Genomic DNA, 23051 nt, shown 5'->3' with positions numbered 1-23051 from the left:
TTGCCTCTGTATGTCTTTGCCTCTCCCATTTGCTCTTTAACTCATTAGAGGTGCCCCAGCTCACTGACCTAAGCTTTGTTGACATAACTGACTCAAGCATCGGCCTGAGGTGGACCCCGTTAAATGCCTCCACCATTATTGGGTACCGCATCACAGTAGTTGCGGCAGGAGAAAGTGTCCCTATTTTTGAAGATTTTGTGGACTCCTCAGTAGGATACTACACAGTCACAGGCTTGGAGCCGGGCATTGATTACGACATCAGTGTAATCACACTCATTAATGGCGGAGAGAGCGCCCCTACCACTCTGACACAGCAAACGGGTGAATTTTGAAAACTTCTGTGTTTTGTGACATGGACGGTGTTTCATGCTGTCACTAGCTGTTGGGATGACAGGGCTTTGTCCAAAGAGGAATTGAGCCACTCACTGGGGGAAAGACAGAAAAACCCAGCTTAAGCCTTTTCTAAATGGCAGCTGGGGCTGGACATGCACTGCTCAATTTTCTAATTTGAGGCAGTTTAATGCTGTGAATGGCTGCAGGCTTGCAAGCCTCATTCACGTTCGGATTTCTGGGATCCAGTTGGAATCGAGAGTGTGAAACATGAGCTGTATATACACCAGACATTTAAACTGTGGTTCCCCAAAATCAGCGTGCCAAAGGGTGAAGCAGTTCAGCAGGCACCCTCCAGCTTATCTGTAGCCTTGAGAGCTATTTGAGCCTCTAGCAGTTTGTTTCAGTGGTGGCCCCACTCTTTCCACAATGCCCTAAAGGATGCAGATGAAACACCACTCCCTGAGGACATGCCATTGACAGCCATGTCACACCGTCAAGGGTCTCTGTAGTGCATGGGCAGAAGGCGAGCTGAAAACTGGTTCTTGCATGAAATCCTATTGTGTCTGAAAATCCGGAGGCTGTAAATCCTTCAACACAAGTAGAAGTAGTCATAGGAAATTAGTGGTATACCCTCTCCTCTCCTGTGTGTGCATGTATGAATTCTAGATGAGATGACTTTTCCAGCTGTAAGCTGCTGTATGGCAACTTTAAACCTCTCTTGGCTCCACATCTGTAATACGAAATCCAGCTGCAAGCAGCACATTACTGAAACTTGCTACCTTGCTTTCAATTTAGCCCCGCAGGGTATATTTAAAGTATTGGGAAATGCCAGGAGGCTAAAGGAGCCTGACAGCAGTACAGGCATATGTTTCTCTTACCTGTAGTAGAACCAAATGTAGTCTAGAAATCTTTTTGCATGGATCTGACACCGTAGTCTTTGCATGAGATATTTTCTCTAGTGACTCCCTGAACATGTCTCGATCAACTTTTATGTATCAGAGAAGATTCATAGATATCTGTTCTTTGCTATGTAGCTGTGCCTCCTCCCACTGATCTCCGCTTCACTAATGTGGGGCCTGATACTATGAGAGTGACATGGACTGCACCAACTTCCATCGTGCTGAGCAGCTTCTTGGTGCGCTACTCACCTGTGAAGAAGGAGGAAGATGTTGCAGAGCTGACAATTTCACCCTCAGACAACATGGTGATCTTAACAAGTAAGAGAATCACATAAGACAAATACAGGAGGCCCTTTATATACGGGTGGAGATGTGGCATAAGATGAGGGGAAAAGGCAAACTGTTTGCTGTAAGTATAACTGGCCAAACTCCCAGCTGATATAAGCTGATGTCAGAGTAGCCTCATGCAAACTCACACAGGTGGATTTTGGCTACTTGCTTTACCCAAGTTAAAAGCAAACCACAGGAAAGCTTTTCCCATCAGTCCAAGGACGGTGGTGAATCAGAGTATGGGGTAATTGCTTTGCTTTGCAGCCTGGTTAGGTATTAAGAGTAAATACATGTTACTCTCCTAGTTTGCCAAAGAAGACAAGGACCTATAGTGCAGAGGTTTGGGGGGGTGATCAGAATGTGCCAAAGGTCGTTGTTCCTTTGGTTCTGTATGTTTGGGACCAGAAGATAAATACTGTTTGGAACTTCAGGGGGCATGGCAAAAAATCTTGGGCACTTTTCAAAAACTGAGTTAATTTTTGCTGGTGCAAACATTGTGTTTTATTTCAAGGCTTTTTTTCCCCATCCTGGAATTGGATTGGTTGAGTGAAAGACAGTAGTCCTTTTTAGAATAAGGGTCCAGATCTGAAGCTCATGTAAATTAGAATAGCTGTGTTGAAAATCCTTGGCTCTGTTTCAGTTTATATCAGCTAAAGCTTTACCCTGGTACATAACTAGACAGCTAGAAGGGGCTGTGATGAAAACTCATTGCTTCTAGCCAGTCCCCACAACGTAAGAACACGGTGATAAAGGATACCGTGTTCCTTCAGGCTAAAACATTTCCAGCAACAGTAATGCCACAAAAAAAAGATTAATGCCACAAAAAAAAGATTAAAGTTTGACTGTCCTGGAGGCTTGGATCTTCCATCAGGTAAAACTCGATTATCCCCATAAACACAATTAAAACTGCATAACTTTTAAAGTGACTTCTAGTCATTAGTAAAGAAATGTCTAAACCTCTTTACTTTAACTCCACAGATCTGCTTCCTGGTACTGAATATCTTGTGAGAGTCTACAGTGTTTCTGAGCAACATGAGAGTGCACCTTTGTCTGGAATCCAGAAAACAGGTACTTAAACAAACCATGTGTTAATTAGTGCCATCTATTAAGTTGATCATGCTGCCCTTGCTTGTGTGGTCACCTTGTTGACAGACCATCAGATATAAAAGAGCAATGCAGATCCACAACTTGGGAAACACTAGGATGTCTAATATCTCATTCAGTGTGAGCCACAACTTCTGGCTCTAAATAGAGCATCATAGACCCTGGCGAAGGGGTCTATGGGTCACCCATAGAATGAGCCCAGGCAGAGCCTATTGTATCCGACTTTTGTTTTACAGCAGTAACAAAGCTTGCTGGTTGTGTGCTGCTTTATGTTGTGCTGTCTGTGTAAGAACCAATATTAAAACAAGTCAGACTGCTTATTTAGAGAAGACTTCAGATGTTGACCAAAGTTGCCATACACTTTCCTGCAGCTGTGTTCCAGCATTTGTTTATCTTGCTTTGATCCTGAATGTGTGTGCTTAGTTCCACAGCTGAATAGCGTTTGGCTTAAGATATGGCAGAGTCATGGTAATGAGCTTCACGCAACAAGACAGTGGTGAAGATTAGTTCAGCTGAGCTCAGTCTCTTGTCTCTTTGAAATACCCAGGTCTCGATTCCCCCACTGGCCTTGACTTCTCGGATATAACTGCCAACTCTTTCACCGTCCACTGGATTGCTCCACGTGCCACCATCACTGGCTACAGAATCCGGTATCACCCAGAGCATGGTCCTAGCAAGCCCAAGGAGGACCGCGTGCCCCCCTCACGGAACTCCATCACTCTTACCAACCTGATCCCAGGGACTGAGTATGTGGTCAGCATCATCGCCATCAATGGCAGGGAGGAGAGCGTGCCCTTGGTTGGCCAGCAAACAACAGGTAAGCCTTGAGGGACGAGTAAGCTGACTAAAAGTTGCCTCGAGGATTTTGGGTGTCCTCTAGTGAGGTAGATGCTGTTAAAACCAGATATGATACATCACTTGTAGATGTGTGCATGGGGCTAGAACTAAGACAGATAAGAAGCAGAGAAGTATGGTGTGATGGGTGTGATCTGTAACTGATGTACGTCGTGTTCAGACTCTCTCCCTTCTCTTTCTAGTGTCTGATGTTCCAAGGGACCTGGAAGTTACCCCCACCAGCCCAACCAGCCTTGTGATCTCCTGGGATGCTCCTGCAGTGACAGTCAGATACTACCGGATCACTTACGGTGAAACAGGTGAGGGCAAGCTGCTCTGGTAGTTGCAGACCAGCAGATCGAGACTGAGGCTATCAGAAAGCCACAGCAAATAGCAAAGACAAGTTTGACTGCAGCAGACAAAAACCCCTCTCTTTGAGATCTTTGCAGCGTGTTCAAGGAAGATTGTCAAATACAAGGTTTATTTTTGCAGGAGAGCAAATTTTCTTCATCTGTGCCCCGCAAAAAGGAGCATTTGGAGCACTCCAGTCATTTTAGAGGTGGTTCTGTGTGCATATTTAATTTTTCATTGGGTTGGACTGAAAAAAACTGACACAAAATTCACTGAAATCAACATCATCTTCTTTTCAACTTAATGCATATAAGATTGTCCTGTGTTTTTCTTATGATTGAAAATGTGTACTTGAAGAGATCCATTACACTTCTTTTTCCACCCTATCCTCTTTAGGTGGAAGCAGCCCTGTACAGGAGTTTACAGTGCCTGGCACCGTGTCCACTGCTACCATCACTGGCCTCAAACCTGGCGTGGACTACACTATCACCGTGTATGCTGTAACCGGTCGTGGAGACAGCCCTGCCAGCAGCAAGCCAGTTACTGTCACCTACAAAACAGGTGAGACCTGTCTGTACAACAAAACCCCAGCAAAAACTTCACAAAAAAAACCAACAACAACAACAAAAAAAGCTCTATTTTGGCTTACTCCCACAAAGTTGTCACTGATCCCCAGTTTCTGTTAGAAGCCCTAGGCTGTGTTTTAAGCCCATCATTTTCTATGAAGCTGCCTATAATGGTGGCCCAGCATGATAATTACTTGACAGAGAAGGGGATCACAGACTTCTGGAGGAGGGAAACCAAGTGGAATCCAGATGGGGACAAGCAATATTTTGTGGAGTGGAAATCCTGCTGGGCTCTCATATAAGAAGTCCTGGTTGGCTCAACTCTGGTGCTTCTGGTGCACTGTGATTGCAATGAGACCTGAATTTTTAACTCCAGGGCTCTCTTCTTGCTCCTGGTCTGGATCTAGCATAATCCTACTCCTACCGTAGCTGCAAATGAAAGCATTTAGTAACGTTTAAAAACAACAGAAATCCTCAACTAACCTTTATATGAGGTCTGTCACCCATACAGCATGGTTAAGACCTTTTTGCTCTGGGCTAACATGCTGCTATTTATTTGTCCCTCGTGCTTTCTGTTCTGACAAATAAAATTAATCCTGGAGGTAACTGTGGAGGGAGGGTTTTCTGTAGCATTGTACTCAGAAAACCTACTTTTATTCCCCAGAAATAGACACACCATCCCAGATGCAAGTTACCGATGTCCAGGACAACAGCATCAGCATCAGATGGCTCCCTTCAACATCCCCCGTCACAGGATATCGGGTGACAGCTGTCCCCAAGAAAGGCCATGGACCCACGAAAACTAAAAATGTCCCTCCAGGTAAGAGTACGTGACATTCTTCAACAGGTCTATAAAGCATGCAAGACTGGACCAGTAGAATCAGCACCATGAGGTGCTAGGCATATGCTCTAAACCAAACATTTTCCTGTTTGCACTTTTTTTCCATCATGCTAACTTCACTGAAGTTTCATCCAGCAGAAGCTAGGGCACATTTTTGCCCTGAAAACTTGACACTTCTGTGATGCTACTCTGCTGCAAAGTTTTGTTCTCGGCAACCTCAGTGTATCTGAGAGATATCTGGATTTTTAAGTGAATGCTATTGGATTTTCCACCATCCAGCAAAATTTCCACCAAAATCCTTCCGAGGGTCACGTTGTCCATTAGTCACAGCATATGGAACTTAGTTTCTTGATCTGGTGACCATAAAGAGGGCCAGCCAGCACTCAGGAACACGGGCAGCAGGTTTTGTGGGATTTGCAGAGCTCATCCCTCAGGCGTGCTTGTGCTGCATTTGGGCTAATGGTCAATCCTATTGCAGAAAACAAGAACTGGTCAGATCCTGCCTTTTCTACTGTTAATCTCCCTTTGAGCTGTGGGGCCTTTGAGCAGGTGCATATTGCAGATGCTGTGTCCTTCACTGCCAGAGAAGCATAGCACAAGCAGAATTTAAACCTGATGTGTCAGACTTGTCTCATTTTGATGTTCAATCGTGAAATGACTAACACAGGCCCTTCATCCAAGACTGCTTGGAGGCCAGTTCTCTGCAGCTTTGTGCAGCTGCAGACGGACTAATATTGTGCTTTTCCTGCCAGATCAAACACAAGTCACTATTGAAGGTCTGCAGCCCACAGTTGAGTATATGGTCAGTGTCTACGCTCAGAATCAGAACGGAGAGAGCCTCCCCTTGGTGGAGACAGCTGTCACCAGTATGTATTTCACTTTGCGGTAACAAAACTTGCTATGTATTGATGTCTGAATCTACCATGTAGTACCACATCCCCGGTGAAACCAAGTGGCAGGTGCCCTGTTCCCAGGAGAATGCAAGGTGGCCTGCCCTGCAATAAGTACCACGCACCTAAATTGCAGATGCTGGCAAAAATGCAGTCCTTTTTCCCGAGACGCTGGCAAAATGCAACTCCACCCCACAAAATGCTGTGCTTCTGATTTTCTTTCACTAAAGCCACAAAGTCTCTTTGGGCTTTGCCTTCAACCAATCAGTGGAAAAAAATGTGCGAAGATCTCCTTTATGGAGCTAGTTGGCAAAGGTGATTACTGTTAAGGGACTGGACTGAGCTTGGGAGCATTTGTCCTTTGCAAAGGAGTAAAGGAAACTGCATGAGTTACCAAGAATTGGTGACTAGGCACTACCAAAAGAAAAAGAAGCCACCCTACAGTTGCTGTGTGCCTGGACAGTACTGCTCTGAGCACAGGGGAGGCAAGAGGGAACATGCAATTAATTCAGAAGGGTGCCTCTGATGTAAAGTGCCTTTTTCAGGGACACTTCTGAGGTAGGGATTTCCATATACGCTATTCCTGTGCTCAAGCTTGCATTCAAAACCACAGCTCAGCCACAAATAGTTGCAGGACTGTCCTAAAGACAGCAGCTGCTTCCCTGAAGCTTTTCAGAGAAGGGGAAAGTTCACGTCTATTTCAAACCAAAAAGTTCCTGGAAAAAAATCATCTTTGCCAACTAGAAAATGGAAAATTCAGGACTAACATAACATGGCAAATAAAAAAGTTGCAATCTTTTGGACGAGCATAACTTGGATCCAATATAAAAATGGAATTATAGTTCCTTTTATTATTTATAACAGATGGGTATAGCTCTGTGGTAGCCACAGGAGACTTGTATGGAGCAAGGCTCACTTACCTTGCAGTCTAGCACCAAGCTCAAATCTTTTTAAGAAAATCTAATTAATTGGTCTAATTAGGAAGCGTGTGCATCACCCAGTTGCACCTGTGGACATTCTGTGCACTCCATACAGAACTGAAAAGTTTTTTGTTGCTAACTGATATCTTAAAATATAATATACTGAGTAATTTTCTTGATAAGTGTGTTAATTGGATGTTAATTTATGAAAGAAAATAGTGGGACTGATTCTCCTCGGACTGGTGCTTCGCACAGCAGCTGACGATAGTGAAAAGCTAACACAGCATGAACGCAAACTTACCGAGTCAGCTGGGCTGTCTGGCTGCCTTTAGCACTGGCCACCACGTACTGGCTCTCACAGAAACAGGTCTTGAGATAGCCAGATATTTAATTCTTTCCTTTTGACCACTTGAAGCTAGCTTAATGCTGCTCGAGTTGTCTGAAGGGGGTTCCAGTGCCAAGGGGATTCAGATGCAGGTAGAGATCGGTGTCCTGGCTGCCGTGAAGGTGTTCAACAAGGCTAAGAGTGCCTTCCTGCTGTCTGGCACCCGCAGACTGTCAGCCTGACTCTGCACAGGTGTAAGCATGTGTGCAAGGTGCAGCACAGAGGAGAATCAAGTACCCTCTCGCCCGCGCAAAACCGAAAACTGCTTTGCATGTAATAGAGAAGCTTTTTATTTTCCTCACCCACAACCTGCTTTTTATCACTTAACCTCTTACCGTTAATTTGCCTAACAGACATTGACCGCCCTAAAGGACTAACATTCACTGAGGTGGATGTTGATTCCATCAAAATTGCTTGGGAAAGCCCGCAGGGGCAAGTCACCAGGTACAGGGTGACCTACTCAAGCCCTGAGGATGGAATCCATGAGCTATTGCCGGCCCCAGGTGGCGAAGAAGACACTGCTGAGCTGCATGGCCTCAGGCCAGGTTCTGAGTACACTATCAATATCGTTGCCATATACGATGACATGGAGAGCCTGCCCCTCACTGGGACCCAGTCCACAGGTACACCTCTAACTACACGCCCAGCAGGCCATGGCAGCGGTGGCTTCTGCCCTGTTGGGTAAAGTGTGCTTCTGGTGCTCGGCCCTGGGGAAGCCCTGGGGACAGCAAAGGGGATGTGATTGCTCCTGAGAGACGCGGAGCTGGCACTGGAGAGCTGGCTGCCAGCTGAGCTGGCCTGCAGCGTGCGCTGGGGAAGGCAGAGCATGCAGGAAAGACCAGCTGGAATGAAGAAGCAGATTGCAGGGAAAGGAGGGATGTTACCTTATTAGCCTTTTCTCAGTCCTCGAGTGGATTGGTAATGTTCAGTCCCTAGTCAGGGAGCCTAGTGCCTGGCAGGAATACCCTCTCACCACACCCTTGTCTTGTCTGTAGGGTTTGGGGGCCCTGTGACCAGAAGCAGTTACTAAAACCAGAGAGATTAGGGCAGCTTTCATCCCCCAGGGTCCTCACCTCCTCATGGAGCAGATCAGTGTGAAAAGCTTGGAGACTCGTTGACTGAGATCTCTCAGAGCCTCTGGATCCCTCACTGGCACTGCCCTAAGGACTGCAGCCTGTGTGTATGCCCGCACCCTGTACTCACGTCACCTCCACAAGAACAGGGCATTCTCTGTTCAGGAGACTGCGTTCCCTGATGTGCCAGTCTGATCCAACCCAGAGCAGAATACATTTAAAAGTCCTTTATGAGAAAGGAAAAGGAAACTCTTCCTTGAGATACAATTACTTCTAGCAATATGGAATTAATTACAAAGCTTGCACAGTGCCAGGCATGTCGTGGTAGCACCTTTGTAATAAAGGTTTCCCATTCATTTGTGGATGGAAAGTTGGCACTCTAATTCCAGGGCCGTAATGAAGACAGTGGTTCCCAGTGTTCAGGTTGCCGCACTAAGCCTAAGCAAAGTGCTGTAATGATTGAAACAGCTGGCTGAATACCTGCCAGAAATGCAAATAGAGTGATTTTTTTTAAGCCCACTCTCTGTGGCTCACCCTTTGTGGGTTGTTCAGAAGTGTATTTGAAGCCATTCAAGACTTCCATTGACTCTTATGGCCTTTGGATTGAGCTCTGCTTGAGCAAAGCAGCAAGGGAGAAACATCTTTTATTTCCAGTCCATAAAATTAGAAAACTTCATGGCAATATGCTAATAGGGGGCACTATAGTAAGGAATATTTTTCCCTGTTTACAGCCTGAGGATTACAAACAGTAAGGCAAGATGCTTCAGTGGATGCTTCCTGTGTTATGCAAGCATTTGTTTTTAAAGATATCTGATATATTAGCTCACAAACAGCCTCTTGTGATGAGCCTTATGGCCACCACAGCTCCGCTTTTCCATTGCCTTGCTCTCTGTGTAGTAATTTACACTTGTGTAAGTGGCTGTAAAATGCTTCCCCTCTGCATTTGGCAGTATTTTTATATCCTCTTTGCGATTCCTGAGCCTGCTTCCTACCTATTTTTGTAAAACATCGGTCATGCTTTAGAAATGAACAGAGATAGACAAGTGAAGCAGGACTAAACTACCAGCCGTGTGATGAAAAGCAGAGGCAGGCAGAAGAATTAAAACAGATTGGCCTACTACAGGTGTAAGCACCTCCTAAAGCATTCACCTTGTATCTCAGTGTTGTTGCTCACCTAACTTCAGGGTTGAAGCAATGAGACCTCCTTATTTCTCCAGAAAAGGCTCACCACAGACTTGAGAATCTCCTCCTGAATGCCTTATCCCCTTCCACGGTGCTGTGCACCTGTGTTTGCAGAAAGCACACTGCTTTCCCCCTCGTGTATTTCAGGCCTGGAACTGTCTCATGTTCAGGATAGAATAGTTTTATCTGAGACCATCATCTCCTTCAAACTAACCGTGTGCCAATCCTGATTTCTGCAGCAATCCCACCTCCAACAAACCTGCAGTTTACTCAGGTAACTCCCACCAGTCTTACTGTCAACTGGAACGCACCAAACGTTCGTCTCACTGGCTACAGAGTCAGAGTGAACCCCAAAGAGAAGACTGGTCCTATGAAAGAAATCAACCTTTCTCCGGACAGTACATCTGCCGTTGTGTCTGGATTAATGGTAACTTTCCTTTGTGTGATGCAGAGAAGTTTGTTTTGGTGTGCTATGAGAAGGAAATGTTAAAACTTGAACCCATTTAAAATTCCTGGGTTGGAAACCTCGGCTGGAGTAGCTCATTACAGTTCCTAGGGGTCTGACTCTGAAGTCTCACTAGCCATCAGCCGTAACTATTCGTTATCATAGTTTTTAAAAGGCGAGGAACTGGCCTACTGAATCTGCATTCCTCCCCCCCTTGTTTAGCACAGAGACTGGATGCCTTAATCAAGTGCAAATAATCAGGTTCACAATCAACAGCAACCCAGAAAAATGCTTTTACTTACCTTTCACAAAAGAGGTCAGATAAAGTGACCTTACGCAGTGGTTTTCAAGCTGTGATATGGGAGATCTGGCAGTCTTGCCTATTTCTAAGACATCTGCAAAATGTAAGTAAAAAATGCAGGTCTTTTATGAGTATGCTTAAATTTGCTATATAGCCATCTTCTCCACTGGAAACATTTCAGTAGTTCGTGTACTGGAAAATGCCGAAAATCACTGCGTTAGGTTGCCTGCTATCTCAAAAAGCTACTGATCTGTTTTTAAGGAGTTTTATGAATCATTTTGAAAAGTGAGCCTTAAAATACATTCTAATTTAAGTGGACTCCTGGTCTGATGCAGTCAAAGACTAAAGACCATGCTTAAAGCTTTAACTTCCACTATTCTCTTTTCTTCACAGCAAGAGCACCTTATCATAGCAAATGGCATCCATTAACCCCAGGAGAAACAGGATAGGAATTAGCTTTTCCCGAAGAGTGAGCTGTAAAGCACAGAGATCCCAAAATGAGGGATGACAAGCTTCTTCCAGGATTTCCTCTGCTCCTGGGTGCACACATGTACACTAATAGCATTATCAACACTACTGTTTATTAGGGTGCATGTCTTTTATGACAGGTGGAAATCATTAGAATCATCCCATTAATCCTTCACTGGTTTATTTTAAGGTTTCATACCTCAGTAACTGGTGAGCAAGAAATGGGGCTCTACCAAACACGAGAGCGTTTCTCCCCGTCAGGTCCTTGTCATAATGTGGTGTAACAACTTCTGTTTTAGGTGGCAACGAAGTATGAAGTGAGTGTGTATGCACTGAAGGACTCTCTGACCAGCCGACCAGCCCAGGGGGTGGTGACCACTCTTGAAAGTAAGTGGGGGATCCTCCTCAAATGACCAGTTAGTTCTGTGCTGGGTGAGGAAGCCCAGAGACAGATCAAACCCTGTGTCAAATGCGGAGCTCTACACAAAGCTCCAACAAAGGCCTTCACAAACATTTAGATGGTAAGATTCACAGTCCCCGCAGTACTGACAGGAGACTTTCCTTCTGGTGCAGATGTTAGTCCCCCTCGCAGGGCCCGTGTGACAGATGCCACAGAGACAACCATCACCATTACCTGGAGAACCAAGACCGAGACGATCACTGGCTTCCAAATCGATGCCATCCCAGCGAGCGGCCAGAACCCTATCCAGAGGACCATCAGCCCTGATGTCAGGGCCTACACCATCACTGGTAAGTGAGATGCTTCAGCAGGCCATCAGCAGGTATGCTGGGTTCTTGCTTTGCAGCAGCATTTCCTTGATGGGTGTAATATAGGAAAAAAAAAAAAAGGTGGGAAAAAATATCTGAGTCATTAAGCCCAGTCTCCAAGAAGTTGTTGAAAGACATTGTGCTGCCTCTTAAACGGTTTCCTCAGATTAATGTTAAAACAGATAGAAAACACTGCTGAAGGTTCTCCACATTAACAACTGGAGCTGCCTTTTGTAATATACTTGCTGTTTTTGCAAGAAAAGCTAATGTTTCTTTCAACCTCATTTCAGGCTTGCAACCTGGCACTGACTACAAGATCTACCTTTACACTCTGAACGAGAATGCACGCAGCTCCCCAGTAGTGATTGATGCCTCCACTGGTAATGACATTGCCTGACTTCTCCGCTCATGTTCATACAGTGATCACCTGTGGGTGGGCAGAAGTTGTGCATATCTGACCACGTATAACATTATGACTCCCAGCAATACGTGTTATTTCTGGGTTTTAAAAGGGTCTCAGAAGATAGGGTCTGGATAAAGCTGCTCGCCTTTCCTGCACTTGACTTGTTTCTTCTTGTTTTCACCTAGCTATCGATGCTCCTTCCAACATGCGCTTCCTTACAACCACAAGCAACTCCCTCCTGGTTACCTGGCAGCCTCCCCGAGCCAAGATCACAGGCTATATCATCAGGTACGAGAAATCTGGCTCACCAGCCAAGGAGCTTCTGCCTCGCCCTCGGCCCAGCACCACCGAGGCTACTATTACTGGTACGTGTCTCTGCTTTGTTTGGGAGCTCCTCACTTGAAGCACTTAAGCTTAAGAATTGCATTTCTTTTACAATTGTGTGGGATCTGATGCACAATGACAGCTGTGTATGGCTGTAGTGTGGATAGGTACGTTTTAGATCTGAGTGTGGGAGGAAGCAGGGTTAGCAGAGCCTGTATTTCTCCTCCTAGGTATGCATAGACAGGTAGCTGGGAGCTGTTTGACTCCATCCTCTCAACACCCCTTGCCCACCTGCCAGGTGTAAATATACCACCAGCTCGTGCAGCTGAGTAGCCACAGCAAACGACATCACTGCATAGAAAGCACTGAGGAATTGCCTCCCTTCCTGTGCAGAAAAATCCCAGCTTTGTTCCTGCATGCTTTCTGGGGCAGTACAAAGAGTCCAGCACACTGCTCCTCAGAACAAGCTGAAATCTGACGGTGTCAGCTGGGATTGCAGATGCTGCAGACACAAAACATGAGTCTTCAGAATGCGTGACTGACGGAGTGCCAGAATCACGGGCTCTTTTGCTTGAGTGCATAACAGTTGTGGCAGTGGGGGAAGGAAACATCTGTGTATTGCTCAGATCTGATAGCTGATCTGATTAGAGACATGTATTGTGTTTATAGGACAGGCATGTTCATAAAACCACCGTCTCTCATTAGAAACTGTAATAACAGAATGGAGTTGTCTTTTTCTTAGCTGACCATCACATTTTATCTTTAGGCCTTCCCCACCTCCTCTCTTTAAATGTAAAATTTTCTTTCTTCCCTCTCCAGGTCTGGAACCAGGAACTGAATACGTCATCTACATCATCGCTGTGAAGAACAATCAAAAGAGTGAACCGCTGATTGGCAGAAAAAGGACAGGTAAAACAAAGCTCGGGGTGGTTGTGGCATGCTAACAGGAGATGATGTCCCCTTCTTGGGGAATGCCAACTCAAGAACAAAATAGCAATAGTATGTAAAATTACCTTCTCGCACCTTTTTGAGTCAAATAGGCTTTGTAAAGAGAACTTTACTTCTAGGATGCAGAAGGTGAGATTCCTAAGTTACTTGAATGATGTTTGGCTACGTTTGAACGCTAAGAACAAATCAACATGCTTAGTGCTTGATTCTGGCCTGGGTACTTAATCCATAATTAACTTAAGGTTAATATTAGTTTCCTTCTAGCTTATTATGCCATCAAAGGTAGAATTGACTTACTTGTTGTCCATTGCATTTCTCTATTCACCCCCTCCACAGTTTGAGATTGAGATACCTGCAAAATACCCTCTGGATATCTGAATGCCATCTAGGGGCTAGTTTCTTACCACACACCAGTGGTTTTCTTAATTGATAACCTCAGAATATCCGTTGTCATTACATCTTCTCAATTTGAGCATTGGTGGCTTCTTTGGGATGCAGTGTTCAAAACTGTTGCTCTGCTGTATGAAAAAGTCATACCAACACACTTCTTACGCTCATGTATGAAATATATTTATATGTCATATAAATATATATAGAGAGAGAAATCATTACCTTCACAGTAATCACAATGAGATCATAAAAAGTGTGTTGTATCTTGGGACAACTGCTAATCTTTGCTTGGAGCAGTGTACAGCATCCACTCCAGCTGTTTGATTTACCACTGTTAATTTGCCGTGCTTTGCTTTATGGCTTCTAACTTTTCTTTGGCTAGATGAGCTTCCCACGTTGATTACCAGACCGCACCCCAACCAGCCCGACATTCTCGACGTACCTTCCATTGATGAGGGGACCCCCTACCTCACAAACAATAGGTATGACAATGGAAATGGTATCCAACTTCCAGGCACTTCAGGGCACCCACAGACAATAGGACACCAGGGGCAGCAAGCCTCCTTTGAGGTGCACGGCTACCGGCGGCCTGTACCCACCACAGCAACTCCCCTTAGGCCAGGGTCGAGACGGCAGCCGCCAAACGTGGACGAAGCCATCGAAATCCCTGGGTACCAAGTGCCTATCATAGTCGAACCTTCCTACCCTCACTCCCGTGGGCCCAGGCGCAATGACACCACGGGGCAGGAGGCACTTTCTCAGACCACCATCTCTTGGAGGCCGTTGCTGGAGAGCACTGAGTACATCATCTCATGTCAGCCTGTCAGCCAGGACGAAGACACTTTGCAGGTAAGCGAACCGTCTGAGCACGGGGATGGTGTGGGTCTCGCTCCTGGGTCTCAGCCTTTTGCTGTGTTAAAGGGGTGGCGGGCAGGGTTGGCCTAGTCTTATTAATGCAGGTGAGGGCAGGAAGGATAAATGCTGCTTGTTCACAGCAAGGCTACAGGATAAAACAGCCAAAACAAAGCCCTTGAAATGCTGTCAGTACCAACGTTTCACCAGGGGAAGGGGTAGTCAGGGAGACAACTGGGAATTTGCTCTAGAGTTTCAAAGACTCAGGTTCTGCTTCTCCAAGCCAAAGACTCGTTTAACCAGTCTCCCTTCTCCCATTCCATTCCTGTCTCCGTGAAATGGCGATAACTTACCCATCACGAACCACAGCCCAGAGTAATTAACTCAGTGGTGTTTGAAGATCTCAGTGTCTGAGGGGAACGAGCTGTCTGCATCACAGTATAGTGCACAAGTCAATCTAAACACCATGTCTGTGTGAGCGGGGTGGCACCTGAGGAGTAACCACTCTTTCCTTTTTGGTGACGTGCCATTGCTGTTGTTGCAGTTCAGGGTCCCTGGCACTTCCTCCAGTGCTACGCTCACTGGCCTTACGAGAGGGGCCACCTACAACATCATAGTGGAAGCCCTGAAAGATCACCGGAGACAAAAGGTGCTGGAGGAGGTAGTCACAGTTGGCAATACTGGTAAGTGAAAGCTCTGTGGAGTCAGGGTGAGCCTTTGCTGCACCTGCCTCACTTTCTTTGATCAAGGAAGTGAGTACCTTCGTGCCCAGGCTCAAGAATAGTTCTGAAAGGAACCTTTGCCAGCAGGGAACTGGGACAAGTAATTTGTAAGGTATGCTGGCTTTGGATAGCTGCCCCACTGATTGTGTGACCACAGCTGGTTTGATCAGTTGTCTAATTATGGAGAATGTGTGCTGAGGCTCCATACATTCCTCAAGGGTCTATGCTGGAGAGAAAGGGCAAGAGATCTGGCATTTGCAGCTCTCAAAGGAAGTCAGCGATCATGCTGGTGGTGCAGATTCCTGCCCAGCAGGGAAGACTTGCAGTCACAATAACACAGTGTGCTTGTAGGAAGATGCTGGTGGCCAGCTTAAGTGCTCTGTCAGTCATTTGCCACTGCTTCTGTGCTGGCCTAGCCAGCAGCACCACGAGGCTGTTCTGAAGGTCCAGCAGCAGGGCGGGCTGCCTGCAGAGATGCTGATGAAGCACAGACAGGCTGCACTTAGCAGCCTCGTGACCAACCACAAGTACTTGTGGGCACAGGCAGCACTTGCCACAGCTGGAAAGCCCAGAGCCCACACGCACCCTGAGGGACCTGGGCTTTGCTTTTACTAGCACAGGGATACGATCAGCAACTGTTTTTTCTCTCCCTCCATTTCATCCTGTGTATTTTGAGGTCAAAAAAGATGGCAGGAAATATGTCTCCCCAACAGCATGGCTGTAAGGTCTCCTTCCACTCCCCTACCCCACCATGAGCTAGGGTCTAAAATGCCTCCAAAAAGCGCCCGTGCAGCCACCACCCTCCTGCCTCTGTCCCCAGCATCTCACAGCACATTTCTCGTACACAGGCTAAGTCAAATTGCTGCTCCTCAGCAGCAAATGCAAAATCTCACACTTGCTTGAAACTTGGCAAATCAGAATGAAAATGGCCTTCACATCAGCTTTTTTCTCATTCAACTACTCTGACACATGCAAATGGAAAATAAATCGCAGGGAGTCTGAACTGCTGACAGACTCATCAGGCGCGTGCCCGTGGGGTAGTTCCATTACTACCAGGATGTTTTAAGGAAAAAAATGCACATATTCAGTGAAAATTGTTCTGTCTTTCAGTAGTTCCTACTGCTGTGTATGATGCCTGTTTCTTTTCTTTCCCTTCCAGTGTCTGAAGGACTCAACCAGCCGGCTGATGACACCTGCTACGATACTTTCACCGGCTCCTTCTATTCCATTGGCGAGGAGTGGGAGCGGTTATCTGAAACTGGCTTTAAACTCTGGTGCCAGTGCTTAGGCTTTGGCAGTGGTCATTTCAGATGCGATTCTTCTAGTGAGTAGCTTGGCTTCTGACCACCCCTTCCTGTGCCTAACCCCCCTGAGCTCTAAGGGCATGTTTGACAGCCAGTCTGATCCAAACATGATGCAAATGAACACTGGCTCTTCAGTTTCTAAACCAAATCAGTGTTTTACATCATTAGTGGTGATGGAAAACTCTGATTATTTCTCAGCTGTGCAACTAGTGTGGCATGGCTATCCACCGCATCAGCAGCCATCAGTGTGGTGTTGATATATGATGACTTTTTCCACTAAAGTTAAATGTTTTGTTACTTCCCCTACCCTTTCCAGGTATATCTAGGCAATGGGTAAATAAATGTGAGATAGACAAGGTGCCTAAATGGCGATATCTGAGTAGCCATTTAAGAAGACAGCTTTGAATAGTAAACTCTGGTTGAATTTTCACCTCCCAGTTACGTTGCAGGGGGACAGACAGAACTTGTGTGGATTTCACAGCAAGTCCAGGGTCTGCCTTGCATTGCAGACAAAGCATCTTCCAGAACCAGTTCTCTGATTTCTCTCAGTGGCTCTTTGAAACCATGGAGCAGACAATACCACTGCCACAGCTCTAAGGTTCAGTCTTGGCAGGACCGCAGCTTACATGGCAGAGTTTCGGATTACATGCAAGGGAATGGAACAAAAATCTGTGGTGGTTTAACACAACACGTCCGATTCATTTAAATTGTGCTTTTAAATTGCAGAGTAAGCTAAGCAAAAAGGGCATTTCTGCAATTTGCATAGACTCAGAGTGACTGCAGGGGAGACACTTGTTTTACTGGATTAATATTTGTATTTCATCATTTGATACACATGCCTTACCCCTTGTTTTCTTTTGCAGTTTGTGATAGTTTTACTGGGTATTTGTTCAAAAACATAAGAGTACTTAAAATATCTTTCTCTCTCTTCCTACCTTGAATTTCTTCTGTTCTCCTACCCCCTCCAACACCAGTCTTTGTCACATCTTACTCTTTTCCTAAGAGGCTCTACCCATTTCCCACACGTGTCACAGACCTCACCAGTTACAAGCTGCATGAGTCAAAATGTGTGGCTGTTGGAGGTGATTTTGTCCTCAGGACTCACAAGAGCTGAAGGGCTTCTTTCTCTTACCCCTCTGTTGGTTCCTGAGACAACATCAAACTGTTCTCCTGCTGTGTTACTGCAGCACGTGGGGTAACTCCTGCTTATGTTCCTCTGCCTCCTCCAGAGTGGTGCCACGATAACGGTGTGAACTACAAGATCGGGGAGAAGTGGGACCGGCAGGGGGAGAATGGCCAGATGATGAGCTGCACCTGCCTTGGAAATGGGAAAGGAGAATTCAAGTGTGAACCTCGTAAGTCACTTAAGTTAAATGAGCACCAATTTGGGAAGGTTGTTCCCATTCACCTGAGTACTGCCATGGTGGCAAGCAGAGTATCAGTGTTACCAGATCCAGGCTGTGGAGGCTAAATTGGGAACAGATTGAATCTGTTCTCCCAGAAGCTGAAAGCATGAAATTCCACATGTAAATCTATCCTTAAAAAGAAAACCCTCTTAGTTTAGGTCACAGCACACTCAGTGCCTGCCTGCCTTTACCCCAAAGCCACACACGAGAGACGTGTCATCGCACTAAGTGGTACAGATTGCCCTAATCAGCAAAGCAGGACACTTCTGCGGGGCCTGTCACCTGAAGATCCTTTGGATTCAGCAACATGAATTAAGCAGCATTGCTCTTGTCAGGCAAATACCCTCACGGTCTGGCTGAAAGTGTCTAGGGAGCTACGGAAATGACTGATGTTCCCCACAGCAGCCAGCGGGCCTCTGGTCAGAGTGTGCTGGCCAGAGGCTCCTGTTGTGAGCTCTGCTACTGCCAGAGCCAAGCACGGGCCCTGCAACCGAGTTCTGTTTCTCCACAGATGAGACCACATGCTACGATGATGGGAAAATGTACCAAGTTGGAGAGCAGTGGCAGAAGGAGTACTTCGGAGCCATCTGTTCCTGCACTTGTTATGGAGGACAGCAGGTAAGCAGGAGGGACTTGGCATGCCGAGCGCGGAGTGAGGGGAGCAATCTTAGGACTGTCGGGTTTCTGGTCAGCTGGTGTCTCCATGTCTGGCCAAAACAGCCCAGAGAAGAAGAAAATTAGTAGGAGAGCTTAACCACTTGTAGGGCCTTGGACTCAGGGCCTGTGTGGTGTAAAAAGGGAGTAACCTCAGAGGTGGAGGAGCTGTACCCCTGTGTGAGGTCTTACCGGTGCTCTGTTCTGCAGGGCTGGCGTTGTGACAACTGCCGCCGGCCCAGCGTGGAGGTGGCCCCTGAAGGCTCAGCTGGCCACACCTACACACAGTTCTCACAGAGATACCACCAGGCCACAAACACCGTGAGTATGCTTTCCTCCTCTGCCCTCCCTTACTGCGGGTCTGGTCCGTGGCACAGAGAAGGGGGGGGTCTGGGCAGGGCCTGGGGGCTGAGGGGTGCGTGCAGCTTTGTGCTTGCGGGCAATAGCTATCGATAAAGCAAACCACCACTCTGCTCAGCAAAGGACAGGGGCTGGAGCTCACACTTCCACACACAGCGTCAGCGGGGCTCAGTGTCACTCAGCAGCTCTGGGAGATGCCTGCATGCTCTGACTGAGGCAGTAGTGCACGTAGTGATTTCCTTGTCTCCTTGCTGCTGCGAAGCAGGGCGTGCTTTGTGCTCACAAAGCTGAACAGCTGCATGGGCTGGCACCAACCTGCCCCCACAAGTGTCTGCCCTCCCAGGACAGAGCGCTAACTGCTTTCCTTCCCTCCCGACAGAACGTCAACTGCCCCATTGAGTGTTTCATGCCCCTAGATGTACAGGCAGACACACAACATCCACGGGGAAAGTAACATCCAGCAAGACTTCTTGCGGCAAGGGCGACAGCCAAACCAAAGCATAAATCCCTGTCTGCCACCATTACCATCCAAACTGGAGTGATGCTAGCAAAACTGCATCTTTTGAGAATGGCCCTTTGTTCTGGAGCCATTCTCCCAGCTTAAGCTCAACTCACAGCTTCTCCAAGCGCCACTCTTGGAGTGTTTCAGACTTTTCTCATGATAGCAATTGTCTTGTTTTTGCTCAAAGTGTTGAATACCAGTCAGTATTCTCAAATTTAAAGGAAAAAGCGGGGTGGGGAGGATACTAACCCAAATTGGCAGGGGAATCGAAATATTAAGGGGGAGGGAGAGTGTAAAAGTCAAAGGTTCCTGTGCTATGCAAACAACATTTGAGTACGACATTACTGAAGTTTAGAGATAGGAAAGTCCACCAAACACTTCTGCTTTCACATAAGCGTGCAGCCAGCAATAAGATAGGAAAAGCAATTCCAATCACTGTGATATTTAAAATATGCACAGTCCTAATTCTTTCTCAATGATCCTAGTATTTTCCTAGCTGTATCTTTGTATCTCATACTGTTATTTATCAGTTTTGTTCCCCTGACCTTCAAGTGTTTTTATATGGGAATGAAATGTATTAAAGACACTTAGTATGCAGTTGACAAAGAGGAATTTGGTGTAATTATGATCAGTGATTATTTTTATACTGTAAGTGCCAAAGCTTTACTACTGTGGAAAAGAAAAAACAACTCTTTTAATAAAAAGATTTACAAACCAGACATAGTTTAAGCGATTCTCTTTGCTACCATGGAATCTAGGAAGAAGACAATTATTCTGATCTGGAGTAACATTGCCTTGAAACAAGATGGAGCAATCATCTCAATGAAGCATGAAGAGACTATTTGTAGAGCAGTTTGTTAATTAAAGGCTTCCAGCTGCATCCCCCTGTCCCAGTAGAGCGCAGAGAGCCTCTGAGTATGTATGCCATGCTGCAGGGGTGGAGGAGAGAGAAGCGGGGGGAGGGAAAATAATTCCTGCTTTAGCCAAGAACTGAGGCAAAGGAGATGGTCCTCAGTCCAGCCAGACCCTTAAATACCTAAAATCAAGAACGTTCTCAGTGTTTGAGCTGCCACAAGGGCTGAGGCCATGCTCACCCCAGGTCAGAATTGATGCTGGGTCACTGAGCCCTGCTCCAAGCCTTGCCCTAAAGGTGGGGGGAAGAGCACATTTTACCTGTCCCTGTAATGGAGAATAACTTACCTGTGACCAGCTGAAGGGTTTCCATTATGGTCTATCACGCCCTTCCTTTAAATCTCAGCTACTGTAGCTGCATTTGCATTGTGGTAAGTCCAAACAAAAATCCAGAGCTGAGGTTGTCTAGTTACAACTGAGCGTGCCCTCAGGCACTGCTGTGAATGAGGTCACAGAAACCCTTCAGTTAGTGACCTCTGCAGAAAGCCTCAGAAACAGGGAGCCAGACCTCACCTAGGTCGCTGCTTGTTCAAGTCTACTGTGGTACCAGGGGGGCTCGTTAAAATTCCCTTCAAAAGCCCTTTTAAAAACAAAGCCAGTCTTGATTACAAAGCACAAAATTAGCAGTAAGCCCCTTTGTTGCCAGCTTTGCAAAAACCCGTACAACATTTGCAAATGTAGAGCATTATTAAAGGTTCTTGTCGCGCTTCCTCAGGCCCCATTCCTCTCTTGGCTCCGACAGCACTGCAGTGCTCAAGTCAATGGATGTCTCTGGATTGAATAAAACATAGCATGAAAATAGAATTTGGCTTCTTGACATGAGAAGCCCACATGGCAGTTGCTTTCACAGATTGCTATCTATAGAGCAACGAAAACATTTGCAAATAGTAAAATGATTGCAATAGAATTCAGTTCTCTCCCAGCAGCGTTCAAGAGCCAAATGAGTATCTGAAATACATGCAAACTCAACATGGCTTAGACAGACACAGAAAAATACGTCCCTGCTAAAGCAGATTTCTGTTAATTTGTCCTCCTTGACGGAGGGCTGTGCACTTTGGACCAGAGAGCAATGACAAAGGTCCCTACTTTGTCACTTTGACATTAAGTAACTCACTTGACAGGCACACAGGAGTTGCTCAGTTGAACTCAAGTTGGAGTCCATCTGATCTCCTCACTGTAACAAGGCATCACTTGTAACACCACAAACAGGAAATATTATGGGATAAAATGCTTTCAACACCGCATTTGCCTAAGGTCTCTGCAGAGCCTGTGCTTTAAAACACGAAGGTTCCCATTGCTGACAGAATTTCTGTTTAACTTCTATAAGCATGATGCTGGCTGTTCTGTCCTTCAGCTGAGTTTCTTATTTTCAGTTATGTTTGATACCTGCTAGCAGAGTGCAGCGCAGGCAGTAGAGACATGTGAGAGCCAAAACATCAGCCACCCCTTCCTTTCTACTAGAAACAGCAACAAAAGGAACTGAAGATTGTGCAGGGCCCCTGCTTCAGCCAGCCCGTAGTGCTGGAATTGGCAAGGGGCCGGCAGCTGGGCCTTACAACGCAGCGTTAACTTACAGCCAAAGTCCTCTTGAGCACTAGGATCACGCGATGTCCAACCCAAGCCGTGCTCAGGACAGGGACAGCTGCCTGGGCAGGGACGAAGGGAGCTCCTGCCTGATAGCAGCGAGCTTTCAGACACTGAGCTCTGCACCAAGGCCCTCACAGCTATGTGTTTAAGCCGTTGGCTGTTGTGTTGCAGAGGAGGAGGTGCACCTACCTCCCTGCTTTGTCTTCTCAGCTAGCACAGAGCTTCGGCTACGGTGATGCCATGTCTGGGACAGCCAGAGTCAGGACTCTGCATGCCAGCAAGGAGCCCCTTGGTAGCTGAAGGGAAAAGAAATCCCCTCCTGCTCGCTGCGAAGGCTGAGAGATTCCTCCCTGCCCTCTGCTTACTTCCACGCTTCTGGGAGCTGTTCTCGCTGCCAGCATGGGACCTGCCAGGGGCAAGGCGCCGTGTGGTGATGGTGCAAAGCAGAGCCTGCCAGCGGCCTGCTCTTCAAAAAATGACAGCCCAAGGGAGCAGACCTCTCTCCATGTGCCATGGAAAGGGATGCTGAGCAGAGCTACGCAGTTAGATTTAATCATTGCAAATATCAAAGGGAGAAGTCATTCGTTCAACTAGCAGGGGATCGGCGTACCTCATAAGGAACTGTTACAGACCTTTAAAATGCAGACGTAGAGGACTGAAACATGCTCAGCCCAAGTAGCAAAGCACACAGACCCTGGGCAGATACCAGAGTTGGACCTTTACTAGCACCTCATGCAGAAATCTCACCCCGAAGATCAGTACCCATTGATTAACATCAAAAGATAGCACCTCAATGACAGCAAAGAAAGAGCAAATGAAGCAGGACCACATCAGCACAGGAGCTGGCCAGATGCTTATTACCAGTCCCAGTTTTATCTGGTGCTGTAGAGTATCAGAATGAAGAACAGGCCAACAGGTTCCCGAGGGACCCTCACGCGTGGTATGCACCAGCTGTGATCAAAGCAGCGTGACAGAAAAGACAAGTGAGGAGTGTAAG

The 23051-nt window shown here is 46.5% G+C and overlaps 1 protein-coding gene across 7 annotated transcripts in view; it reads left to right on the top strand.

Annotated features, from left to right (window-relative positions):
• The window catches only part of FN1 (fibronectin 1), a 53518-nt gene extending 32247 nt beyond the window's left edge, over nt 1–21271 (top strand). Inside the window, exons 25-47 of one of the 7 annotated variants that reach the window (XM_035331925.1) lie at nt 49–321; nt 1368–1550; nt 2541–2630; nt 3214–3483; nt 3704–3820; nt 4248–4412; nt 5082–5237; nt 6011–6124; nt 7807–8076; nt 9948–10135; nt 11222–11309; nt 11496–11672; nt 11981–12070; nt 12279–12458; nt 13237–13326; nt 14138–14237; nt 14373–14604; nt 15152–15290; nt 16489–16653; nt 17863–17988; nt 18551–18657; nt 18904–19014; nt 19433–20274. In XM_035331925.1, coding sequence (XP_035187816.1) covers nt 49–321; nt 1368–1550; nt 2541–2630; nt 3214–3483; nt 3704–3820; nt 4248–4412; nt 5082–5237; nt 6011–6124; nt 7807–8076; nt 9948–10135; nt 11222–11309; nt 11496–11672; nt 11981–12070; nt 12279–12458; nt 13237–13326; nt 14138–14237; nt 14373–14604; nt 15152–15290; nt 16489–16653; nt 17863–17988; nt 18551–18657; nt 18904–19014; nt 19433–19507 — 3506 coding nt within the window. In that variant the 3' untranslated portion in view covers nt 19508–20274. Of the gene's footprint in view, nt 1–48; nt 322–1367; nt 1551–2540; nt 2631–3213; nt 3484–3703; nt 3821–4247; nt 4413–5081; nt 5238–6010; nt 6125–7806; nt 8077–9947; nt 10136–11221; nt 11310–11495; nt 11673–11980; nt 12071–12278; nt 12459–13236; nt 13327–14137; nt 14605–15151; nt 15291–16488; nt 16654–17862; nt 17989–18550; nt 18658–18903; nt 19015–19432; nt 20275–20313 lie in introns of those variants that run through there. The other 6 variants (XM_035331923.1, XM_035331924.1, XM_035331922.1 and 3 more) reach the window with 6 other exon arrangements.
• The last annotated feature ends 1780 nt before the right edge of the window (nt 21272–23051 follow it).

Source organism: Oxyura jamaicensis, chromosome 7 (genome assembly GCF_011077185.1).
Source record: "Oxyura jamaicensis isolate SHBP4307 breed ruddy duck chromosome 7, BPBGC_Ojam_1.0, whole genome shotgun sequence".
NCBI classification, from domain to species: domain Eukaryota; kingdom Metazoa; phylum Chordata; class Aves; order Anseriformes; family Anatidae; genus Oxyura; species Oxyura jamaicensis.
This window is presented reverse-complemented; position numbering and strand designations above follow the sequence as displayed.